The sequence below is a fragment of the Corapipo altera genome, unplaced genomic scaffold, assembly GCF_003945725.1.
Source record: "Corapipo altera isolate COAL_440 unplaced genomic scaffold, ASM394572v1 22, whole genome shotgun sequence".
NCBI lineage: Eukaryota > Metazoa > Chordata > Aves > Passeriformes > Pipridae > Corapipo > Corapipo altera.
Genome location: NW_020884886.1, coordinates 2,228,928 through 2,252,565, shown reverse-complemented (window position 1 = coordinate 2,252,565; position 23,638 = coordinate 2,228,928). Strand labels below are relative to the sequence as shown.

The window sequence follows — 23,638 nt, the reverse complement described above, 5'->3', positions numbered from 1 at the left end:
AATGTTTGATAGATTCAAACACTTATGTCCCATATTCTAGAGAGGAGAAGTTACCCTAGAGCTTGGTTAGATTAGAGATGAGAGTGGGAATGGAGAAAAATTTTAGCCTGACTCCCATTTGATGATTACATTGAATGATTAAATATTCATTAAACAAGAATGAGGGGGAAAAAGAGAGAGAGGAAACAAAAATATTCATGATGCAGCACTGTTTTTGCCATCCACAAATGAAGAGAGAAACCTCAGATGCAGTCCCTGACCTAATTATTGTTTAAATATTTAATATTGTGTTCACTGGAAGAAAGACACACATAGAAATTTTACCCCAAGTCTGCCTTCCCCTGTAAATGTTTGAACTGCCAGGCTTTTCATGGCTGTGCTGTTTCTCAAAGGTAGGATATGTAAAAAAGCCCCAGCAAGATGAAAATGCCTTTAAAGTGAGGAAAGCAGGTTCCTCGTTTCTTCCCTTCCTTTCCTTTTTCACCTGCACTGCTAAGTAGTTGACTTATATGGTGTGTTTGACTTGGAAGTAGTTCTGAGCTTCCAGCATCGTGGATAAGTAAGCCAACCACACATGCATGGGGTTTAAGGAAGAAGGAGATCATGAGAGAGCAGGGTATTAAAATGACTATGCAAAATTTTGTTGTATAAACTTAAATATTTTTCCATGTTCTATGCTGTCACAATAACCAGCAGAATATTTTTATTCTCTAGGTTTGGGTCAGTTCCAATATTTATAAACAGTGAGTATCAAATCTGTAGCCTAATAGTAGGGATGCCTTATCTTCACCCTGAATGTAGACTTCTGTTAAGTGGAGTTAATAACTGGTAGTTAGAAAAAAAGAGACAGTAAATATTTCAAATAAAAAATTAAAGTTCAAGAATGCATCATGTCATCAAGAGACAAATATTCCTGATCATTCAAAGAGCTGGCTATCCTGTGCATTTATTTGTAATGAATGCTTTGGTTTTGTGAAGTGTCAGCACCCAAGGAGATTAGCAAGCTCTGCTGTGCTGGAAATGGTATATGAATTGATATACATTTCCAGAATTTTTTAAAAATTCAAGAGATTTAATAAGTAATCACAAGGGAAATAAGAGCACTCTTAAGGAAACCTTCAATTTTAATACAAGATCTTATCTCATGCCCTTGGGTGGAATATATGTGTAATATGTTAATAAAATAAATGTTAGGGCTAGAACTAAACATATTAAGGTGCAATTACTGTCAGGTTGATTCTAAAAATTATCCCCATTAACTTTGACACTTTGAGTTGTAATAATTTTCTGATACAGGCTGTTTTGTAATAAAATAACAGCCCAAGGGAAGAGTGAGTCTGTAAACCTTTTTTTTTTTAACTTCTTTTTTAATTCAATGTTATTTTAAAGGATGTTTTGTTGTAACCTATTTGTGTGCTATTCACATGATGTGGGTCACTGACTTCAGTGTTAAAGTCAGGTGTCTACATCATTTGTAGAATAGCATTTTAGAGATGTCCATATTTCAAAAAAAATGCAGAGCTGTAATTTTAACAGTAAGGCCATGGTATGGTAATTTTTGTATTTTGCTGTATAAACTACATGTAATTTGATTAGCCTTCTGACGTTGAGAGAATTGCATATACTTTTTTAATAGACTTAGAAATACAAATCAGTTTGTAACTGTCCTCCCTGTCTCCCTTTCTCCCTTTCCTCTTGTCTTTTTGCCTTCCTTCTGTATTTTTAAGGTTTCATTAGCTTTCTATTCAGTTTCCAGGAGAAACTACCTGAGATACAGCTCAGAGCCACAAAAGAGCAACTAATCAGGGATAATCCTTGTTGAAAAAATGTGTATGTGCTGGATATTAACTTCTCTCCTGTATGCTTCAGGTCAGAGGTGTAAAAGGAGTCTTTCTGGCCAACCAGAAAATTAATGGGAAAGTTACGACTCTGATAACCTACAACAAAGGCCGTGACTGGGATTTTCTAAACCCTCCAGACATTGATATGAATGGCAAACCAACAAACTGCAAACCTGTAAGTGGTTCTTTTTTGTCTATCCTCTCTATAAAGTGCACAAGAATTATCTGTATGGTGGGATGTGCAATAGTTCCAACGGCCCGAGAGCTTTATACTGAGTTTATCAGCCAAACTAGAAGACAAATCTACTTGTATTGCATGAGCTATGGTTTCACAGGCTGTTAGTCCAGTCATCTTGTAGAGTGAGTAGTCGGGGCTCTCTGTTGCACTGCATTTCGTATTTTAGGTCACTTTGACACAAAGAGGACTTTTTTTTTTGTGTCAACCACACAACCCAGTTCAGAATAATCATGACAACAGTCATTTGTGTCTGGATATAAGGATGACATAATGAGTTAAATAGAGTTTATCAATAATTTTTCTCTTTTCATCTTTCATATTTTTTTTCGTATTAAATCAAGGTTCCCTCTTAAAGGGAACTTCTTACGGTTGCTTGAAAATAAATACCACAGTAACCTGCACGAAAAAGTCCTTTCTTTTTGTAAGACAATGTTATTTCTGTTTGTTTAGATGTCCTAGTTACCCATAGTGTTTTGTTATTTGCAAGGCTGTACTGAAAACCTTGTATTTTTCTCACTGACTCTCTGCTCCTGAGTACTCAAAACTCTGCATTGGTGGGCAAAATAAATGCTTGTGGTCCTGCCTCTGCCAGAGCTTTGTTCCCTCTCCACGTAGCAGAAATGGAAGGCTAGAGCTGCCAGTTCCTATTTGAAGAGTTCAAGACTGTGCTACAAGGTTCAAGTCTGCAGGGCTTGATCCAGATCATTTTGAGATGAGTGGAAAGATTGCAGTGGCAGTGGTTCCCAGGCGGTGCTGGCAGCCCGCTCCTGGTAAAGCTCATGGCTGGAATTGCTGTGAACAATATGACCTTCTAGTGCCACCGCACAAAGGGCAAGAAACAGTAAGTTTTACCAGTTACCTGGGACAAACAAACATGCAGTATTTGTTGCTGTTAGTTAGTTAGCATTTTTAAGCAATTATTCTGTCAGAAGGGAGTTTTATACAATAATTTCACACTGACTTCTTCGAGTATGGAAATCTTTTTGTTGAAACAATGGCACACTACACAGACATCATCAGAGATTCTTGTTGGAAAGTGAAGGTTGATATTTCAGACTGGAATTTGGCACCACGGGAAACAGCCATTCTTTTTCTCTGTGAAGACAAACATTGCTGAAGCTGCTCTCTCTCTGGGCTTTCATTATTGTAAGAGCATAACTGTTAGCCATTATTTGTAAAACCTGTTGTCTTCTTCTTCCCTCAAAAGCCTGATTGCTATCTTCACCTCCATCTCCGGTGGGCAGACAATCCCTATGTGTCGGGAACAGTCCACACGAAGGACACCGCACCAGGGCTCATAATGGGGGCAGGTAACTACATGACATTGTATTTTAAAACCTGAAATGTGGTGGTGGCTCTTTGTAGAACTTTTGGTTTATAAGAATATGATGCTATGAACGTTGCCAAAATAAGGCTTTCCTGCAGAATAATCTTTTAGGGAATCTCTTGATTGAACAATTAAATAAAACTTAATTGAAGGCCCAGAGCTGTATCTTTTCAGACAGATCTATAACAAGTTCCTGGATACATTATGCTTTGCTGTGCTGCATAGTACCTCCTTCCCTATTAGTACAATGTGGAAGTGTGATGGTGGCTGAAGGACGTATCCTGAATTCTTTTTCTCTGGAAGTGACGTGCAAGGCCTCCAGCATCATGATTTGTCCAGCAAAACTGATGTAAATGCTGGCCAAACCTTTGTTTTTAAGCCTAGATACAGATAATTTCTCTTGTAATTTTTATTAGTTCCTTTCTGTCTAAAGAGAGATAAATTGAAAGAGACCTATGTGTCTCTGTGTTGGGAACAATGCTAGTTGTGGTTTCTCTGTTATAACATACATATGGAGTCATGTCACTCTGAAATGGCATCTAATGAAATAAATTCCATTGCAGTGTTAAGCTCATCAAGAATAATATTCGCATAACTCTGTTTTACTTTGTACCCTTGTGATCCCTCTATTAATTTTATTTAATCTTCTGTTTCTTTGTTTCAAAATTATCAAATCATTAACTTTTCTAAGTGCTTTTTTAAATTACATTATTTTATTCTTGTGTTATGGATTATGTTTAGGTGGAATGCCACATTCTCTTTTCATAAAAGTATATCTGTTTTTAATGAATAATGGCTTCTGGTTTAGCTTACCCTTGTCTCTTTTGAAGAGTTTATTACATTGAAAATTTCCTGAGAATATCAAGGTGAGCATATTTGGTGTTTAAAGAGAATGACAGCTACCAGTACTTCCATGTAACTGAAGATTTCAAGTTTCTCCGTAGTGTAAAGGGAGTTTAAAGTATTTTACTGGAGACAGACCTACCTGGTGAAATGCTGCTATGTTGTTATTGATACAAATGAGACTAAGAATTTATACAGTGCCCTTGTAGATAGATTTCTAATATGTGTTCAGTTCACATTTTATGAATTCAAATGTTTCAAAAAATAACATCCATTTCAAATCTCTTCTTTTTACATAAAGATACTCCAAAAGTAGGTTCTTAATTTTAGCCCCATCGTATTGTGCCTAAATGCTTTCCAGTAGCAAATAAGGCAATGAGATTTAATTAGCTAGTCTGTTACTCCTGTTTTGTTTTTCTTTCTTCTTGCACTGTAATCTGATGTGTTGAACTGATCTTTTGATGGGGATTTGTAGAGGTTTTTTAAGTCCACTCTTCTCTGAGACAGTATTAGGGAGGGCAGGTTGTAGAAGGATATTTTGCCCTTAACTCCCTTCTCAAACGGGGTGAGATTTTATTGCTGTCTGTCTCTTACTGTGCCAGGTAGGTAAACTTGTCAACAGTTTTCCTCCATGTGATCATGAGGGAGTGTTTTTGATAACATCCAAATATCATTAGGAACTGAACTAATATGTTAAATCTGACTTGGTTGCAAAGCAACCTATAGTGTAATGGGAATAGCACAGCAGCTGGCTAAAAACCCGGGATGGATGGCGTGAAACTGGGAAACATTTGCCTGAGAGTAGTGTATCCTTTTTCTTGTAGGTTGTGTAACTGCAAACAGAGAGAAGGGACTTCTTTTGTAGCCTTAAAAATTTTATAGAGCAACTGCATCCCCTTGCCAACAGATGACCTGAATCAACTCTGATTTTGACTTGCATTTACATTATTTGGATGCTCAGGTCATCTGGATTCAGTTCATATGTTCAGTCTTACCTGGCAAACCTGATATCCTTGTAAACTTGCACTTCTTATCAGAAATACTTTACATACAGTGAGCTTGAATTTCCTTTGGCCTGACCCTTGAAACTGATACTCCTGTGCAAATCAACACAAGTACTGTGTTCTTAGCACATACAGAAATCAGATTATTTGGGCCACAACACATATTATTGGAATTTTAATGTTAGATTTAGAGAGAGCACATCTCTGGAAATGACTGAAGGTGATAAAGATCTGTGAATGTCTGCTGATCACACTATGTCTAGGAACCATCAGTGCCTTGTGCTGAAAAAAGAGAAATCTATTGTGAGGGTGAAGTAGGTAAATAATTGCCAACAGAGAGATGAAAATACTAATACTCTGTCAAAATATTGTACAGTGACCTTATTAATAAGAATGTGTACAATTCTGATAATCAATTTTCAGGACCAGTGAGCAGGTGCTAAGAAGGCCTACTTGGCAGTTGATGGAAATAGAGAATATTTACAAGAACCCCATTAGCTGAGAAAAATAAAGGACAATAAAGAATATGGTTTTTTTTCCTGAAAGTGTTACCATGGGGTAGAAACAAGTAATGCAAACAAGTGGATACAAGCTAGAAATATGGATTCTAACCATGAGAACCATGAGGTTCATGGTCTCAATTACAGCAGTGTGGCTAACAATCAAAAATAAAAAAAAAATTCCTTTAACATGGAGTTTGGCTTTTTTGTAGAAAGCAAATACAGCACAACTGCTTGTGGTAATGGAAAAGCTAACCTGTGACTTAAGGACAGTTTTGATACTGTGCTTCAAAATCAGAGCTCAGAGACTACTGAATATTGTTTAATTAAAAAAAAAATTAAATGGTGAACAGCATTAACACCTAGAGCATTTGCGAAAATACAGTAATAGGATTTTAAAATTACATCTTTTTAAACTCATATTTACAAATAAAAATTCTACTCTATTACAGTTGAATAAGTAGTTCTCAGGAATGCATATTTTTAGCTTATGTATATAGATAAATTGTGCAGACAGAATATTAAATTTTATAGCTGTATACAAAAGTGTGCTTCTAAATAACCACTTTGCTCTCTTTAAGAAATGTAATAGGAGTTTACATTTACAATTTGATCATGCATCTTAATATTGGCAACAACTTCTATTTCTCACAGCATCAGCTATGAAATGTGTGTCAATTCATGTGCAAATTTTTACTATAAACTTGCAAAAGACTTTTCTATGAAAAATGTTTAGAGAAGGATAGCTTTTTCAGGTACTAGTTTACAATAATTACCTGTTTAGCTTCCAATCCGGATGGCAAATCAAGCAAGGAGTAAATTCTGCACATTCACAGAAATTGAGGAAGTGTTAGAAAAGTTCTGTTTACTTTTTGTTATGTCAGGCTCAAATACACAGCACACATTGTGATGAATTTCTATCATCTTTCACTAAAGTAGTATACTGGGATGCCTCTATAAAAAAGGATGAGGGAACAGGGAGATGATTGAGCATTTCCCAGTGCATTTTGTCGTGAATGTCCTGCAATTCCTTTGAATTTTTCTCACATCAACGTGTTCCTCAGTTCTGATTCCCCACTTCCTCAGCTGAACACATCTTCAGCTTGCCAGGCAAAAACTATCTGTCTGGGACATTTAAATACAAATTGGTTGTATATTTGTTCTACACTGTGACTACAAGCTTACAAACCATGAAATTTTAGCTTATTGTGCATTGCCTGAAGGAATGTTATGACTGTATTAATTACCAATAATCCAGGCAAGGCACATGTCTCTTTTTGGAGTTGGTAGGTCTGCATGTATGCTAAATTTAAGTGACTGGAAAAGATTTTCCATATTAGAAGGATTATCTAGGTGTTGCATATGGGGATTATTTCTTCTTGCAGTAAGCATGTCTAAAGTCACATATAAAAATATGGGTAAACACAGTAAGTAGCACTTAAAACATGCAAATTAATGGTAAATTGTAAATGAAAGTAATCTCCTATATTTCACAGAATCACAGAATCACAGAATATGCTGAGTTGGAAGGGACCCACAAGGATCATTGAGTCCAACTCTGAACCCTGCACTGGACCATCCCCAAGTGTCACACCATGTGCTTGAGAGTATCATCCAAATGCTTCTTGAACTCTGTCAGGCTTGGTGCTGTGACCACTGCCCTGGGGAGCCTGTTCCAGTCCCAACCACCCCCTGGCCGAAGAACCTCTTTCTAATATCCAATCTAAATCTCATCTGACACAACTTCAGGCCATTTCCTTGGGTCCTGTCACTGGACGCAGTAGGAACCTTCCAAAATGCCTGAGCAAAGATTTTTAATTACCCTCTTGAAATCTCTATGTTTTTCACAGCTATACCACCTTTCTAGAGAGCTTGGCTGGACATGAGTCATCACTAAAATACATTGCTTTCTTTCACATCCCCGTGCTAAATTGTCATGTGCAAAGTCTCAGACAGCTTGGAGTACTATGTTAAACAGTAGCTAATGCCTCTGTGTTCTGGTTTTTGGGACTGCCACCCTTGCAAGGATGGAACGTGTGATTTTACCCAGTTACTTCAAATCAGCCTTCACTCAGGAGGAGTAAAAAGAAAAAGAATTTCCTGTATCCCAAAGAAAGGTTTGAAAAGATTTATAAGAATGCAAGTAACAGAAATGAAAAATGACCACCCTTAATAAAAAACTCAAAAATGCAGGCCATTTCCTTTTGGTTCCTGAATAGAAGCAGCAAGATGTCTGAGCATAACAACAGCAGTCATACTGACTCAGGCCAAGAATCTATGTAACACAGTATCGTGGCTGTGTTGGTGAGAAAAGTGTTTAAGGACAATTCAGGTGTAAATGGTCCCCCAGGCCTTGGTTTGGAGAAGACACACACATGAGAGTCTTCTTTCCTGCCCCTGTCATTTAGTTACAAAAAGAATATAAAATAGTATGAGACAAACTTGAGAAGCTTCCGTATTACAAATAAAACTTGATGAAACTGGATGGGAAATACTCTGTCATGTGTCAGAGGAGTTTTCAGGTCATTTAAATCAAAAGTGATGTTAAAAAGATACCTTTTATAGCTCTGGCTAATACAACCTTTTCATGGTTTAAGCCCAGCTGGCAACTAAGCACCACACAAGCTCACTCCCCCTCCAGTGGGATGTGGGGAAGAGATTAGAAAGGTAAAAGTGAGGAAACTCATGGATTGAGATAAGAACAGCTTAATAATTGAAATAAAATAATAATAATTTAATAAGAAGGAAAATAACAAAGAGAGAGAAATAAAACCCAAGAAAGACAAGTGATGCAAATCAAAACAGTTGCTCGCTTCCAACCAGCCGATGCCCAGTCTTTTCCTGAGCAGTGGCCCCCACACCAACCTCTCCCCCATTTTATTGCTGAATGGGATGACATATGGCCTGGAATATCCCTTGGGTCAGTTGAGGTCAGTTGTCTTGGCTGTGTCCATTTCCAATATCTTGTGCACCCGTGGACTCCTCTCTGGTGGAGTGGAGTGAATACTAGAAAAGGCCTTGACTTTGTGTAAGCACTGCTCAGCAGTGACAAAAACATCCCTGTATCATCCACTTCAGTACAAATCCAAAACACAGCCCTGTACTAGCTGCTATGAAGAAAATTAATTCTACCCCAGCCCAAACCAGCACATACCTGCAGTTGATCACCAATTCCAGACACAGTAACTTTTTCAGTATGAACGTGAGTTGCCTTCAGTGTATTAGATTACATTTACTTGTTACCCCAGATGAATTTTGAGATCTAACACAGACCTACTAAAATGATAGAAAAGTTTCCATGTTGTAGTGGCACACCTGAGGAGTTGCTGCAGATATTTACAGCTGTAATAAGAAGCACAGATTTTGGCGTTGCTCACTAGGCAAAAAGGACACCGATGTTTGTGGGTATGTGGTACAGTCCAAACACTTGGTAGGTGGGAATGGTACTTAAACATTGTAGATGTTGCCTTCCAGTCTTGGGTGAGCAGAATTTGTCTGTTTCTCCCCTTCTGTGTCACTTGATCACAATGGCAGTTGTGCACATGTGTTATTGGCTGCCACACTTACCACAAATATGTTTCATAATTTTCAGATATGGGGTGGAAACATTCAGAATGTCTCAGTTCTATTATGAGTGCTGCAGTGGCTTTGCATTTGTTTATTTGCAGTGTTATTAATGTCAGGATTTTTTGCACTTAATTTGATGCAAATTGAGGCTGATGTAAAGGGGTTTATGGGGTGTCATTACATGTGCTTTGTTTATTTAGCTGGCTTATCCAATAACACGACACACTGTGAGGCAGCTAGAGCCTAAAATTATGCACTTTATTTTAGATCTCAAAAAGTACAAAATATTCCACATCGTTGACATTATATTTTATTAGAGTATTAAAAAATAAAGTTAAAACAATGTAACTTAAAATAGAGAAAACTCATAACTCTTGTCACATAAAATAGAAAGGTTTGCTAATAAAGTTGTATGGAGTTCACCCAGTTCTACTTTTTCAGGCTAACAGCTTTCAGTGATATCTGTTGCTTAAGAAAGTTATCACATGTCCGTGTGTGTTCCTGGAAATTTCCTTCTGTATGTCACCTCTCAGATTTGGCTGCAGGGCTGCTTCCCACAGCAAATAGCCCCTTGTGCTTTGCAGGAGCCTCCCTGTCTTCCCTAGTTCTGCAGGTTTTCTGCTTTTGGCCTCAACTGCCTTTTCTTTCTAAATCCACTGACACTGTTTTTCAGCAAGACATCTTCTGCGGGACCCACAGAGCAAACTCCAACTGCATTGAAAAGTTTTATCATTCCTTACAGAAAGGTTTTCTTAATCTACTTGAAGACTTGACTTTATAAAGTTTGCAAAATTATGTCATATAATTGTGTCTCCCAGAAAATCTGGAAGTCGTGAAAATTACAGCCTTCATTTATGACACAATTAAATACTGTGTTAGCAGTCAGAAGCTCCTGCATCCACCACTTCTGGATGTTCACCCTTGGCCTGGGGATGGATTGCTTTCAAGGGTCTAACAGCACTTAAGTCCCTTTTCCCAAAGGAGTACCCCAGACTCGGTGCTGTTGTTCATCAGTTGTTTGCCAGAATGGAATTATAAACGAGCCCACCAACTCCTTTTGCTCATTTATCAAGAAAAGGCAGTGAAGGTAAAACCAGAACTAGGAGAAGTTCATGTCTGTCTTTTGACAGAACTGCAATTACAGCGCTGTTGCTAATATATTTCAGTCATTACCATATCAGTTGGATAGAAAAGGCTTTTTAATGAAGCACAAGTTGATGCTGTTTAGTTTACAGACTAATTTTCCATTAGCAAGGCAATTTACCACTGAACTCTTTAAAGTGCAGATCCATAGCAATTCCTGAAATAAAGACCTACTCATGCAAGTAGATTTTAGTGATGAAAAGAGGTAGAATAAACAGCATTTATCCAGAAGCAAAACTAACACTGCATTCATTAAAGATATCTATGCAAAAAAAGGGTATAGACTGACAGCAATACTTTAGATTCTAGCAAGCAAATAAATATTTCTGCCCTCAGCTGTCCCATAGAAAACATTCCGTGAATAACTGCAGAAGCACAAGAATATACCCATTTGCAGATGCATATACCAGTGAAAACTATACAGAGGAAAGTAAGATTGGCAAAAGAAATATATTTTGTATGAGCAGTGAATCAAATCTCTTCCCTTCCTTTAACCCTGGGAAGGTGATTTCTCGTTCATATCTCCTTCTGGTGAGAAGATTAATCTTAAAGCTGTATTTGGAGAGAAAATATAACTGAATTCATGTGTGAAGCTTACCTTTTGGAATTGTCTCATTAGGTAATATTCACGGGAGGTTTAGGTTGGATATTAGAAAAAGATTCTTCACCCAGAGGCTGGATGGGCACTGGAGCAGGCTCCCCAGGGCAGTGGTCACAGCACCAAGACTGACAGAGTTCAAAAAGCATTTGGACAATGCTCTCAGGCACATGGTGTGACTCTTGGGGATGGTCCTGTGCAGGGTAAGAGCTGGACTCGATGATCCTTGTGGGTCCCTTCCAACTGAGTATATTCTATGATTTTATGATTATATGACTTTATCATGATTCATTGTTAGAGTTTTTTTCTCTTATACTAGAAGATCTGCCTAAATGAATGCAACATGAGTGTAAACAAAAAACATAATATTCCAAGGATTACTGGACAGAATAAACCCAAAGTTTGAATCTGTTTCTTTAAAAAAATTTAACCTTTAATTAGGTCTTTGCTCTTTTGTCCTTAACACTGATGATGTGGTTGTAGCCTTCTGTCACTTCTGTCATGGAGGTTTCATTTTGATTGCTGGACCTTTGTTTCTAAAAGCTAAATAGCCTTATGCAAAAATAATAACTCTTCTGTGAACCATGTGATCTCCCTTGCCATCCCTGCTGCTTGGACCAATTCAGCAGGCAAAGCGTTGGGAAGGTGAGCCCGTGCCGAACAGGCCTCAGTGCTGAATTAGAGCTGGGCTGTTTTTTGAAAAGGAAGATGTTTGTGGGGAAAGAGTAGGGGCTGTTCACTCCAGAGTTACCCATTTCCCTTTCCTTCCCACTTGGAGTAACTGCTGTCACATCCAATATCAGTCACGTGTGTCATCCCTGCATTTTGAGTCTAAGCTGGTTTTGGCACATTTTTGATCTTACAGGTTGTTACAATCCAGATTTAAGATATAAGCTGCCCAGAGTGGTTACATTTTATTTAAGACTTTTTAAAAGCCTTGTAGTTCGTTATAACCTCAAATTAGCATCCAGAGAAAGAGTCACACACTCTTCTCTAAGAGAAATTCTTTTAATTTAGTGAGAAAAATAAGATATTTTGGCAAAAGGTTTTACAGGAGTAAAATACAACCAAGAAAAAAATATTTCACTAAAACAGCACAAAGACCCCTTCCCCAGTAAACACCTACTGGAAACAATCAATATACTAGCTTTAGTAGAACACAATTCATTGGTTTTAAGTTACTCACAAAAGAAGGAAAAGAGGTAAAAGAAGAAAACAGATTAAAAGAGTAAAGACAGAAAGAAGAAAGAGTGAAGGAGAGAGAGGAAAAGAAAAACCGTTACTGACAAGATCTGATGGTTCACATGGTTCAGGCTGCAGGAGAGGAGAGAAGAAGAGGCTCACATGGAGTCTCATGTATTTATGGAGTTCAGTTTTCCCTCCCAGGCAGGATACCTGGTCAGTGCCTTCCAAGCCAGAGTGAGTTGTGCTGTAGCCAGTCACAGGCTCCAGGGGCATGGTGTGAGTGGGCTACCAGCAGGTCTGCCTTGACTGAGAGCTGGCTACGGGGCCTTCATCTCTGCCATGTGCTCTGCATGGGCTCAGCCGTGTTGGCTCTGCCATGTGCTCTCAGCAGGCTTTATGTGCAGGCCTTACCATGTACCTGCAGGCCTAGGCCCAGCCCTTCCCCACACACACTCACAGTGAGTTGGTTCCGACCCATATCAATAATTCAGTGAGATTTGGATCCAGTATCTCACACAGGTCTTACATCTACTTCGTCCATAGGAGTTTGGTTCTTAGGCAGGTGGTCAGTCCACACACCTTCATCCATGTCGTACTGACCTTGTCAAATCTTATTACCTACAGGAATAGGGTCTTTTTTTTTCAAAATGACATGACCAACTAAATCTGTGGTGAATTGTTTGATAAATGAGAGAGTGAAGTGGGTTGGAAAAATGAAAACCCAAGAAGGTGCAGCGGCATCTTCTGAAATATCAGATGCAATTGAAAGAAAATAACTGACTCCTATAAATTCCCTGATTCAGTATAAATATCTTAATCCTGTTCAGGATGTATTTAGGGTTAAATAATGTAGAGTTATACAACTAAACAGTGGACCACATGCAACCTTGATGGTCTATTTGAACATGTATTTTGGGTAGTGAGCACTGTCATTCCTCTTGGGAACCTTTCAGCGCTAGTGAGGACATTCTGCATAAACAGATCTGTTTTAGTGGCTAAAATCAGCTATTTGTATAACACACAAGTGGAATTTCATACTGCTATCCTAATCTCAAGTGTTTTCTTTCACCGCCTCTTCTGTTTAAGAGGATCTGGTAACTTTCATCTTATTTCTACTGTAAAAACATGCAAACAATATATTTAAGTCAAAATCCCCCGGAGAATAGCATTTAGAAAGAATATTGTGTCATGATTGCTTCTCCCCTAGAACACTGCAAACTGCCTGGTGGTTTAATAGTTTCCTATTTGAAATACCACATGTTAAAAGATGGTGATCTCAGTATTTGGGACTGCATCTACAATCATCTTCCACAAGTTTAACACTTCTGTTAGATTTGCAGCAATCTGAATTCTCCTCAGTACTTTTTGTGAAAAATATTCAGTAGCTTCCTAGTCAGTATTTAGATAAATCAAGGCATTCTGCTTTCAATTCTTTCACAGTTACACTGTTTTTCAAAAGCCCTGTCCCCTCTTTTCAGTATTACATATTTGACCAGAGTCTAGATTTTGCTATCACTTCATCAAGTCTTACAGATAAAATATTTTATTTTAACATTTTGAGTTCAACATGAACACTTTTACAGGCTATGATTAGGGTTAAGGTAAAGCTTTTGAGTTCATGGATATTTCATACTTACATCTTAAATACGTGTTGTTTTATAATAGTTTCTCAGCACGCAGCAACAAAACTAAAACGTTGGTTTGTCTTCTGCATTTCAGGATTTGAATCAAGCCTCATTGCTCCCACCAAGAAGATTTTGAAAGTGTACATATTTTTTTTTTAAAGGATTTTGCTGGTCCTACCAGAAATTAAGTAAGCCTGATCACCTGAGTTCAGTTCTTGCTTTGACTTGGAAACGTCTTACTGCAACTAGCATCAGGACTAGATCCAATCCTTTTGCTCATTTGGGTGCAACACTTGTTTTCTCCTGTTTTGTGACAGGTAACCTGGGGTCCCAGCTGGTTGAGTATAAAGAGGAGATGTACATAACGTCTGACTGTGGGAACACGTGGCGTCAGGTAGGAAACATAAATTATCAAGGACCCTGGAAATAATTTTAATGTACCAAATGTGATGAATTTTATAATGCTTAACTAATCTTTAGATACCCACTCTTTTGAAGGAGGGGGCCATTATTATCTCCATTTTGCTTGGAAACTAAGAGATTAAAGAGATGAAAATATTCAAATTTCATTGGAACCTGACAGCCTGATAAATTTGAGTCTTTGCAAATCCCTTCTTAAAGATCTTAAAAGTATCTTATGCAAAAAACATAGCATCTGTTTAGTTTTTTAAGAATTTAAATAATCTTCCTATGATAATTATGAAGTGGACTTGGGCTAGATCTTGCAATACAAAGATTCCAAGCTAAAAGACATGGTTTAGGTACAAAGGCAGAAATTCTTCAGCTTCATAGTCTGAAAACTGTTATTTAAGCATAAACTTTGTTCTTCATTGAAACTGAGTGAAAATGTATTTTCAAAAAAAAAAAAAATCTTTGAATGTCTTTTTGTATGATTTAATAAATTCAGGGAATACAAATACCAAAGTACTAAAAAGAGAACAATGATGTGTTAATGCTGTCTGAATTCTGGATGTCTTTTGCTTCCACTGCCTAGAATCAGTTAAAGCATTGCACATTTATTATGTATCCTAAACTGCCTTGTCTCAGTGTGGTGAAACTGCCTTGTCTCAGTGTGGTGGGTTTATCCTGGCTTAATGCCAGGTGCTCATCAAAATCACTTTATCACTACCCTCCTCAGCTGGACAGGTGAGAGAGGATATAAAAAAAACTTGTGGGTCAAGATAAGTCACCAATTACTGTCATGGGCAAAACAGACTCAACTCGGGAAAGATTAATTTAATTGCCAATAAATAACAGAGTAGGATAGTGAGAAATAAACCCAAATTTTAGAATACCTTTCCCCCACCCTTCCCTTCTTCCCAGCTCAGCATTATTCACAGATTCTCTGCCTCTTCCCCCCAGCAGCACAGGGGGATGGGAAACAGGGTCTGAGGTCAGTTCACCACACGTTTTCTCTACCGTGCGTTCCTCCTCATGGGGAAGACTCCTCACACTCTTCCCCTGCTCCAGTGTGGGGTCCATCCCACAGGAAATAGTTCTTTATGAACTTCTCCAATGTGAGTCCTTCCCATGGGTTGTAGTTCTTCATGAACTGCTCCAGCATGGATCCCTTCCACAGGGTGCAGTCTGTCAGGAACAGGCTGCTCCAGCGTGGATCCCTCATGGGGTCACAAGTCTTATCAACAAACCTGCTCCAGTGCGGGCTTCCCATGGGGTCACAGCCTCCTTCGGGCATCCACCTGCTCCATGAGCTGCAGGTGGATCTCTGCCCCACCATGGACCTTCATGGGCTGCAGGGACAGAGCTACCTGAGCATGGCCTGCACCATGTGCTTTAGGGGAACCTCTGCTCTGGCAGCTGGAGCACCTCCTCCCCTCCTGCAATGACATGGTGTCTTGAGGGCTATTTTACTTACATATTCTCTACTCTTCTCTCCTGCTGCAGTTGCTGTTGTGCAGGTTTCCCCCCACCTTCTTAATTACGTGATCCCTGAGGTGCTACTGCTGTCTGACTGGCTTGACCTTGGTCGGTGACAAGTCCGTCCTGGATCTGGCTGGTGTTGGCTCTGTTTGGACATAGGGAAGCTTCAGGCAGCTTCTCAGAGAAGCCATGCAAACCCAATACACTCAGCAATGCATATTCACAGGGATACTTTCTTTCTATATATATATATGGCAACAATACACAATATGATGCGGATTCTACTTATAATATGTATCCAGGAGAGAAAAAAAAACCACCCTCAAAGGACTAAAGCATGTCAAAAAATAATTTCATTTCAGTTAAAATAGTGGTTTAGTGTTTAGCTGTAATCAAATTTAGTTATTTTCTGAGAACAATTAAATGTGAAAATGTTCTTGGTAGTGTTACTGAACTTGGGGAATTTAAGGTTAAAAGAGGAAAATACAGACAGTTTCTTATATTGCTATTGTAGGATGCCGTTAATACTCTGGTTTTAAAAGGACTTTTAAAGAGAAATATGTTATTTTTGTCATGAGAATGTCTTTTGATGTTTAAAAGATACAATTTTATGCCAAATCCCTTCTTGAAACCTAGAATATGATAAATAGGTGTTTAAATGCAAAAGTCTTCCAGGATTTACAATGGGTACTGTGTTTTTCAATACTTCATAGAGGTCTCTCTCATAATTTATTGTCAGCATTTGCCAAAGTTTTATAGTTTTTCTGGGTTTAAAAATAGGAATAAAATAGTGAAGGGGATCAAATCCATATTTTACTGCTTTTTATTTGTAAGACACTCAGGTAAATGATGTGTTGCGACTTGACCCTAAGGTGCCTATTCGTGCTGTAAAACCAACCATAAACTGACCCCTCATTGTGACAGTTGAAATGGAAAACACCGTTGCTAGCTTTATTTTAATTAAAACTGCTTCAAAGCCTTTGAAAGAGCTTGCTTAATCCTAATATTTGCAATCAGAATTAAATAGTAGATTATTGCATGCATTTTATGGCCTCACTGCTCACGACCAAACAGTTCTTCCAGATGACAGCAGTACATTTCCTTTCTCTGTTGGAGTTCATACAATGAGAGAGAAGGCTTCAGTCAGGTGATATGGGAATTTAAATAATTCAGTAAACTGCAGGTCTTGTGAGCTGGTGAATGCAGAACAAATCCCATGCTTCAACACAACTCTTCATCTGAGTTTAAGTTTCTGACTTGGAGACTTTGTGGTTGTCATTAGTGAGTACCTGGCACCTTTGTCATGTGCTCACAAAATGTTACAGGGCTGTTCACAGACTAGAAGGGGAGCAGTCTGTTGTTTGTGTATAGAGGCAGAGCAACGCAGAAAAGTAAACATGAGACTTAGGAGAAAAGGCAGTTCAAGGAATTAATTAAAAACTTTCTTAAAATAATAACAGTATTGGTTCATAGGAATATAGAACTATGGAGAAGGTCAAAGATCATGTAATTCAACCATGTGCTCTGAGACAACATCAAATGTACTAGGAACATCTCTGCAAGAACTGTTTGTTAATCCTTCACTGTAGGAGATTCAGGCTACATGGTGTTTCACCTTTCTTCATAGATTTTTCTGAATATTTTACATAAGCTGACTGTTCCTTTTGCTCTTGTTCTTACAGTTTCACAAATTCTACAGGGTGATTTCTTCTTATCTTTAGAGAGGAGTGGTTTCCTGTCACCTTTGAATAACTTTAGATGTTGAAAGGTTATTATAAGGTCTATACAGACTGTAGGGATTTTCCCGTTGGAAACAGCAAACTCAAACTCGCTGATTTTCCTAGTGAATCAAATTTTTGAAGTGGGTTTTTTTTGTTGTTCTTCATTTATTGGACTGTCTAATATGACATGCCTCTCCTGAAACATGGTAAAACTGAATGCGAAATTACAAATTTTATCAGTACTAAACAGAAGAAAATTATTGCCTTTGATGTTTTGACATTACTGGCACCCCATTTCAGAAGATTTCTATTCCTTGCAGAAGCATCACATTGTTGATGCAAATCCAGTTTGTGATTCTTAACTGGAGCCACTCCCTGAGTTTGTAATACATTCTCACTTTAACAACAATCTGCTGATCATTTTCTTTCCATAATTTCTTAACCAGCTGTATATACTTAGATGATTTTAAGGCTCATGGAGGTTCTTTTTGCTCTCTACAATTACCTGAAAGATAATTGTTGTAAAAAGGTGGAGATTGGTCTCACCTCCCAGGTAACAAGCAATAGGACAAGAGGAAACAGCCTCATCTTGCACCAAGAGAGGTTTAGATTGGATATAAGGAAAAATTTCCTCACTGAAAGGATGGTCAGGCATTGGAACAAGCTGCCCAGGGCAGTGGTTGAGGCACCATTCTTGGAAGTGTTCAAATAACATGTGGATATGGTACTTAGGAACATGGTTTAGTAGTGGACTTGAAAGTGTTCAGGGTTCATGGTTAGACTCAATGATCTTAGAGGTCTTAATGATTCTATGATTCCGTGATTTCACCTGAACCCATATTTCCATAGCTTGCATATGGTGTGGTCATTGGAGAGTACAGGAAGACTTACATATAAACATGGCCAGTGTTTACAGATAGAAATAAATCCCTAAATGGGAGTTCTGTGAAATTAAGTAAATACTGGGGATAAATGGAAATGTTTGGGGAAATAATGGAAGTTTGATGAGGAGGATTATAAACGCAGTCAGGTGATGTGCAGCTCGGGTGTCAAAACCCCACATATATTGTTGTTTGGCCTTATGTGCTGGCCAAGTAGAACATCTATGTTTAGATAACATAGGTCTGTGATAGCCTTAGAGGCACACTGTCACACATGCTTGAGATCCCCTAAAAGATTAAAGCAGAGTGGTAAATTATGTCTGAGCAAATCCCTGAAATACATGTGAAAACAGCAGGATGGGTGATCCTTTTGCATGGCCTGAGCTCTTCAGTTCCTGCATTACCACTTGTGTGTAGTGAACCAGGTGCTGCTTCAGCCCCTGGTTGGCCAGGTAATGAGAATAAATTTACTCTTTGCATATCATCTGTGGTTTTGTGGTTGTTCCTGTGTCCTGACTCTGCCAGCTCATGCAAAAAGTAAAAACAAGGACCGTGATTCTAAGTAACCACAATATCACTTGGGTTGGCTCTAGTTGTTCTTCTGCCTTTCTATTGCATGGTGCCTGAGCTGCTTGTTGGAATATCTTGTAACCATCACTCTTTTCTTATGAAAAACTGAAATTTGTAGCTGTATACTGTACAACATTGCACTGCAAATAGCAGTAGTTTAGGAGCTGATTGATAAGCAGGTTAGACATCCATGCAGCAACAGGGAACTGATCTGTAGGAGAAGGGAATCTCACCTTGACGATCATGAACTAAGTGGGCTTAGAATCAGAATTGTAGTCGTAGAATTGTTTAGGTTGGAAAAGACCCTTAAGATCATTAAGCCCAGCTATAAAAATAAGTGCCAAGAGGGCCATGAAGGCATAGGCTATGGTAAACTCATGGAATAGATAAGTTTATTTGAAAGGCTTCCCTGTCTGTTCTACCAGCAAAACAGTATCACAAAATGCATAAATGAACATGAAATATTGGAATACTCTGTTAAATGCTAAGGATGACCTTGTATATATATATAAGTGGGTTTATTTCTTTAAAATACTAATTTCTGTTCACAGTTGTGGTTGCTGTTGCTATTTCAACAGCGTCTGCTAGCACACTGTATTTGAAATAGGACAGAGTAAGAGAAAGGTCTGGCTTTCAAAAGAAATGGCATAAATAAAAGGAAAAGAACAGCAAAAACCTTTCATATTTGATCCACTACCAAAGTAGCTCTTGTAGCAGCAAAATGCTTGGTTAAGCTAATAAACAGAAAGTCTGTTGTATGTCTAGGAACTGAATCTAGATCTCTGGAACTTTAGTGCTTTTTTTTTTATTGGAATATTATTTCTCTGAGTTAAATTCTTTTGCATCAAAGCAACTTGGAAAACTTTGTTTAAGAGAGAATACTTGTTTTCCTGCAGACATCTCAAGAGGTGGATGGTAACAAATTTAAGCACAGCAAAACAGGCTAAAATTCCAGCCTTTTAACTCTAGGAAGTTTTCATTTCCAGAAAGCAGAGATAAATATTTACTTTTATGCATGAAATTGTTAATTCTTTTCAATGTACTGAAGATGAAGGGTTGCTTTCATAAGGAATTTCATACAGTTTCGTTATAAAATGTTTGAAGTATGTGCAAGAAAAGCATGATATAATGATGGCATTGATATGTGTGTAATGTGTCTGTTGTGCTAAAGCAGGATACTAAAATGATACATGGGGAACTGCCATGCTGCTTCTCTGGGAAAACCTTATTTGGATAAACTGGTACAGATACCAGCTTCCTTTATCCTCATTATGATGCTGAAGCTTTGGGAGACTTCATGTCCCAGCATAAACTGTTGCATTTTGATTTGAGCAGAAGTTCAAACAAAGTTTAGAGGAGGATCAAAACTCTGCTTGCTTTTCTGACTCCAGCTGATCTCATCCTTTTGAAGTGCATCTAAAATTAATGTCTATCCTTTCCTGAAATCTCTTCTAAAATATACAGCTGTGTAGAATAAGTAGATAGGACTATAAATGCCTCGTATCAGGGTTTTGCCTGTAAGTTTGCAACATTGAAGAACTGATCAGACACTTGAAACCCTAGGATTCCCATAAAATATGTTCTTACTAGATGAGAGGAAGACTGAATTCTCAACCTAAATTAAATGCTTACTATTTTTTGAAGTAATTGTGGGTGTGCTTTAGGATATTTCCACTGCAGCTCTGGTTCAGTCTTGCTGATAAATTCTCTAAATGTAGCACTCACTTTTGCCAAAAAAAAGAAAAAAAAGCATTTGTATTGTCAATATTTTTTCATTCACACAGCAAAGTAAAGCTAAATTTTATGGGTTTTACCTTTGCTTTGACCACATGTTTGTCTTATGTGTGTGATAACTCTCACCTTGCCACTTACTCTTGTGTTAAATGAACTTTCACATGTTAATAACACAAGTAAACCATGTCTTAAAACAGATTTCAGATGTAAGAAAGGGAACATATCTACCTGTGGATTTATTTTAGTACTACTGATGACTTCTAGAAAAGAAATTTAAATAATTTAAGAAATTTTTAATCATTTATACCATTAAATCAGTATTACATGTATTTTGGTTCAAAACTCAGAGTGGCCTCCAAGGGAGATCACGTGTTTGAACTTAAATAAATCACTGACACTGGAAATGCAGAAAACATACTTGTACCAATTATTTCAAGTTCTGTAGTTTCTGGGTAACGTGAGAAAGTCAGGGGCAGCAATACTCTTCCTATTTTTCTTAGCATTAAACTACAAAGCATTTTATTCTGCAAGGTACACAGAATATGGCAAATACCAAAGTAAGGTGATAGGTCACTTGGTGATATATAATAGGAAGGAATGCAGAATGCACACTGTGAGAAATATCATCTTGGGCTAAAATCATTTTAGGCAGTTTAATCTAACTGTGATTTGAACCTGAACGTTTTGTGATTCACCTACTTAACTTCCTTTTCTTTTACAGCTGGAACAAATACAGGAGTTAACCTGACTTTTATGTCCTTTTCAGTTTGAAGTGTGGACATTGTAAAATATAAAAGTCTATTAATCCTTGTTTGCTTGTACATTTTATTTCAGCTGTTTTGTACATTTGCTTAGCTGGCCTTTTTTTGTCTGACTTTTGTAGGTCTTTGAAGAAGAGCACCATATCTTGTACTTGGACCATGGTGGAGTTATTGTGGCTATCAAAGACACCTCTATCCCTCTGAAAATACTCAAGTAATCCTACAGTCAATTAGAGTAGAGCTATTGTGTATTCAAGACCTCAGGCAAAGTTCAAAGTTAAAGATAAGCATTTTAACATGATCATGTATGAAACGCAGGTGGAGTCAGCTTAATTTAACATTCATTAAGTCAATAAAATGCAGTTGGATGTTTCCTTAAAGATTATTTCATGGTGCTGAAGATAGCATGGCATAATGCATTAATCATAATAAAATTTCCTTGCATCAGTGTAGGGTTTTTTTGCTTCAAAGACTATTCTTGAAATCTACAGTACAAGCCATGTTCAGCATGATTGTTATCTTCTGCTGTTTGACACCAGCAGTGCGTGTCAATGATGCTCAACCTATGATGCATATGTGGCTTAGGCATGCAGTCAGGATAGTTCATTGGTACTGTAATAGATCTCTGTCCTCTCCCAGGGCCACAGTGAAATTGGAGAATAACCCCTAGTCTCTCTGGCAAGAGCAATGTAATGTAGACTTTGAGAGCCAACAGGCAAAGTTAGGTGCGCTTATGTACCGTGTAATATGATCTGCCAGAAACACAGTTTGTAACGTGCATAGATCCTGTCATACAGGGATAATGCAGCAAGTGGTCTTCTCAGCTTCTTTGGCTGAGAAGGAAAGGTTTGCTGCAAAGCATTTTGTTATAAAATATCAAGTTTTAGACTGCATGATAGTGCAGCAAAATATGGTAACCTTATGCAATGGCATGCAGAACTATGATTTTCAGCATAAAAAACTGTAAGAGATCTTTATCACTTGTGACTAGGTTAATTTTTGCAGAATTGCATACAGTAATAGGAACTAGCTGTGTACTTGGTTAGCTAGAATGAGGCATCATTAACCTACTATCCGAAAGACCTGGAGGAAATGTACAGAAGAAAAGAGACTTTGATTCCTAAATTTTGGATGCACAGAATATTTGAAATATGTTTGGTGGATTCATCAGCATCTCCTGCAAATTTTTAAGTGGCTGGTAGTAGCTGTGAAGGGCCATCATCATCTCGGTGCCTGCAGTTACTGCATCTCCCACATGTTTTAGCAGTTGGGCTCTTTTGCTTCTCGTGTTTCACTGACCTCTGCTTAACAGGTCTCTAGTCAGAGGCTACTAGAAAGAATGAAGTGTAAATTAACTTGCTTTTGAAGCCACAAGGTAGGAACATAGTTTGTTGACAGAGCTCTTTTTATCTCCCTGAGAATTTTTATTGTTCTGGCAAATTTATCATACACCTTCTCATAAAGATGTGAACCACTGGATATGATGCCGAAAAAAGATCACATTACTATGATACACTGTCTAGGCATATTGTATTTTTTAGATCAAAAATCCTAGGCTTTAGTAGTGAGTTGGGGTTTTTTTAAGTGAATTTTGCTTTGTATAGTAATAGTTGAAAATGAAAACCATTTCTGCTTTTTTACAGGTTCAGCATAGATGAAGGCCAGACTTGGAGCACACATAATTTTACCAGCACTTCAGTCTTTGTAGATGGATTACTTAGTGAACCTGGAGATGAGACACTGGTCATGACGTAAGGTTTTGGTTTCATCTCTGCTCTCAGGGCTCTCTCTCTGCTTATGCACTTCAGCATATTTTCAGTTGTGCATGTTTGAGATAGTCCTTGAGTCAGTGGCTTTTGCTTCTTGCAGTCACACAGACTCTTACACTGATGTCCAAACTGCCCTGATATGTAACCTGTCTTAGAAATTATCTGAGTACAGTATTTCAAATTGTAAAAAGGATTATGTTCATAAGAAATCTTGCAAAGATACCACCAGGGAAAGTGGAATAATAAAACAGCAGTACAAATCTGAAAAACGTAGGGAACCCCCCCCCCATTTTCTCCATTTTTTTTCCCTGTGGATTTTTAGTCAGACATCAAAAAATGTTAAATATCTATTGTCTTCAAGTGTAAGCAACTATATTGTTGTCCTAGTAACTAGCATTGCAGTACTTTGTGTAACCCAGCACTGTGCTAACAAATGCCTGTTTTTATTCT

At 37.9% G+C, this 23,638-nt stretch overlaps 1 protein-coding gene across 1 annotated transcript in view; it reads left to right on the top strand.

Annotated features, from left to right (window-relative positions):
* The window catches only part of SORCS2 (sortilin related VPS10 domain containing receptor 2), a 543,833-nt gene that overhangs the window by 469,040 nt on the left and 51,155 nt on the right, over positions 1-23,638 (top strand). Inside the window, 5 exon segments of the mRNA XM_027642785.1 lie at positions 1,870-2,016; positions 3,287-3,389; positions 14,189-14,265; positions 21,542-21,633; positions 23,063-23,170. Of these exon segments, the coding sequence (XP_027498586.1) occupies positions 1,870-2,016; positions 3,287-3,389; positions 14,189-14,265; positions 21,542-21,633; positions 23,063-23,170 (527 nt within the window).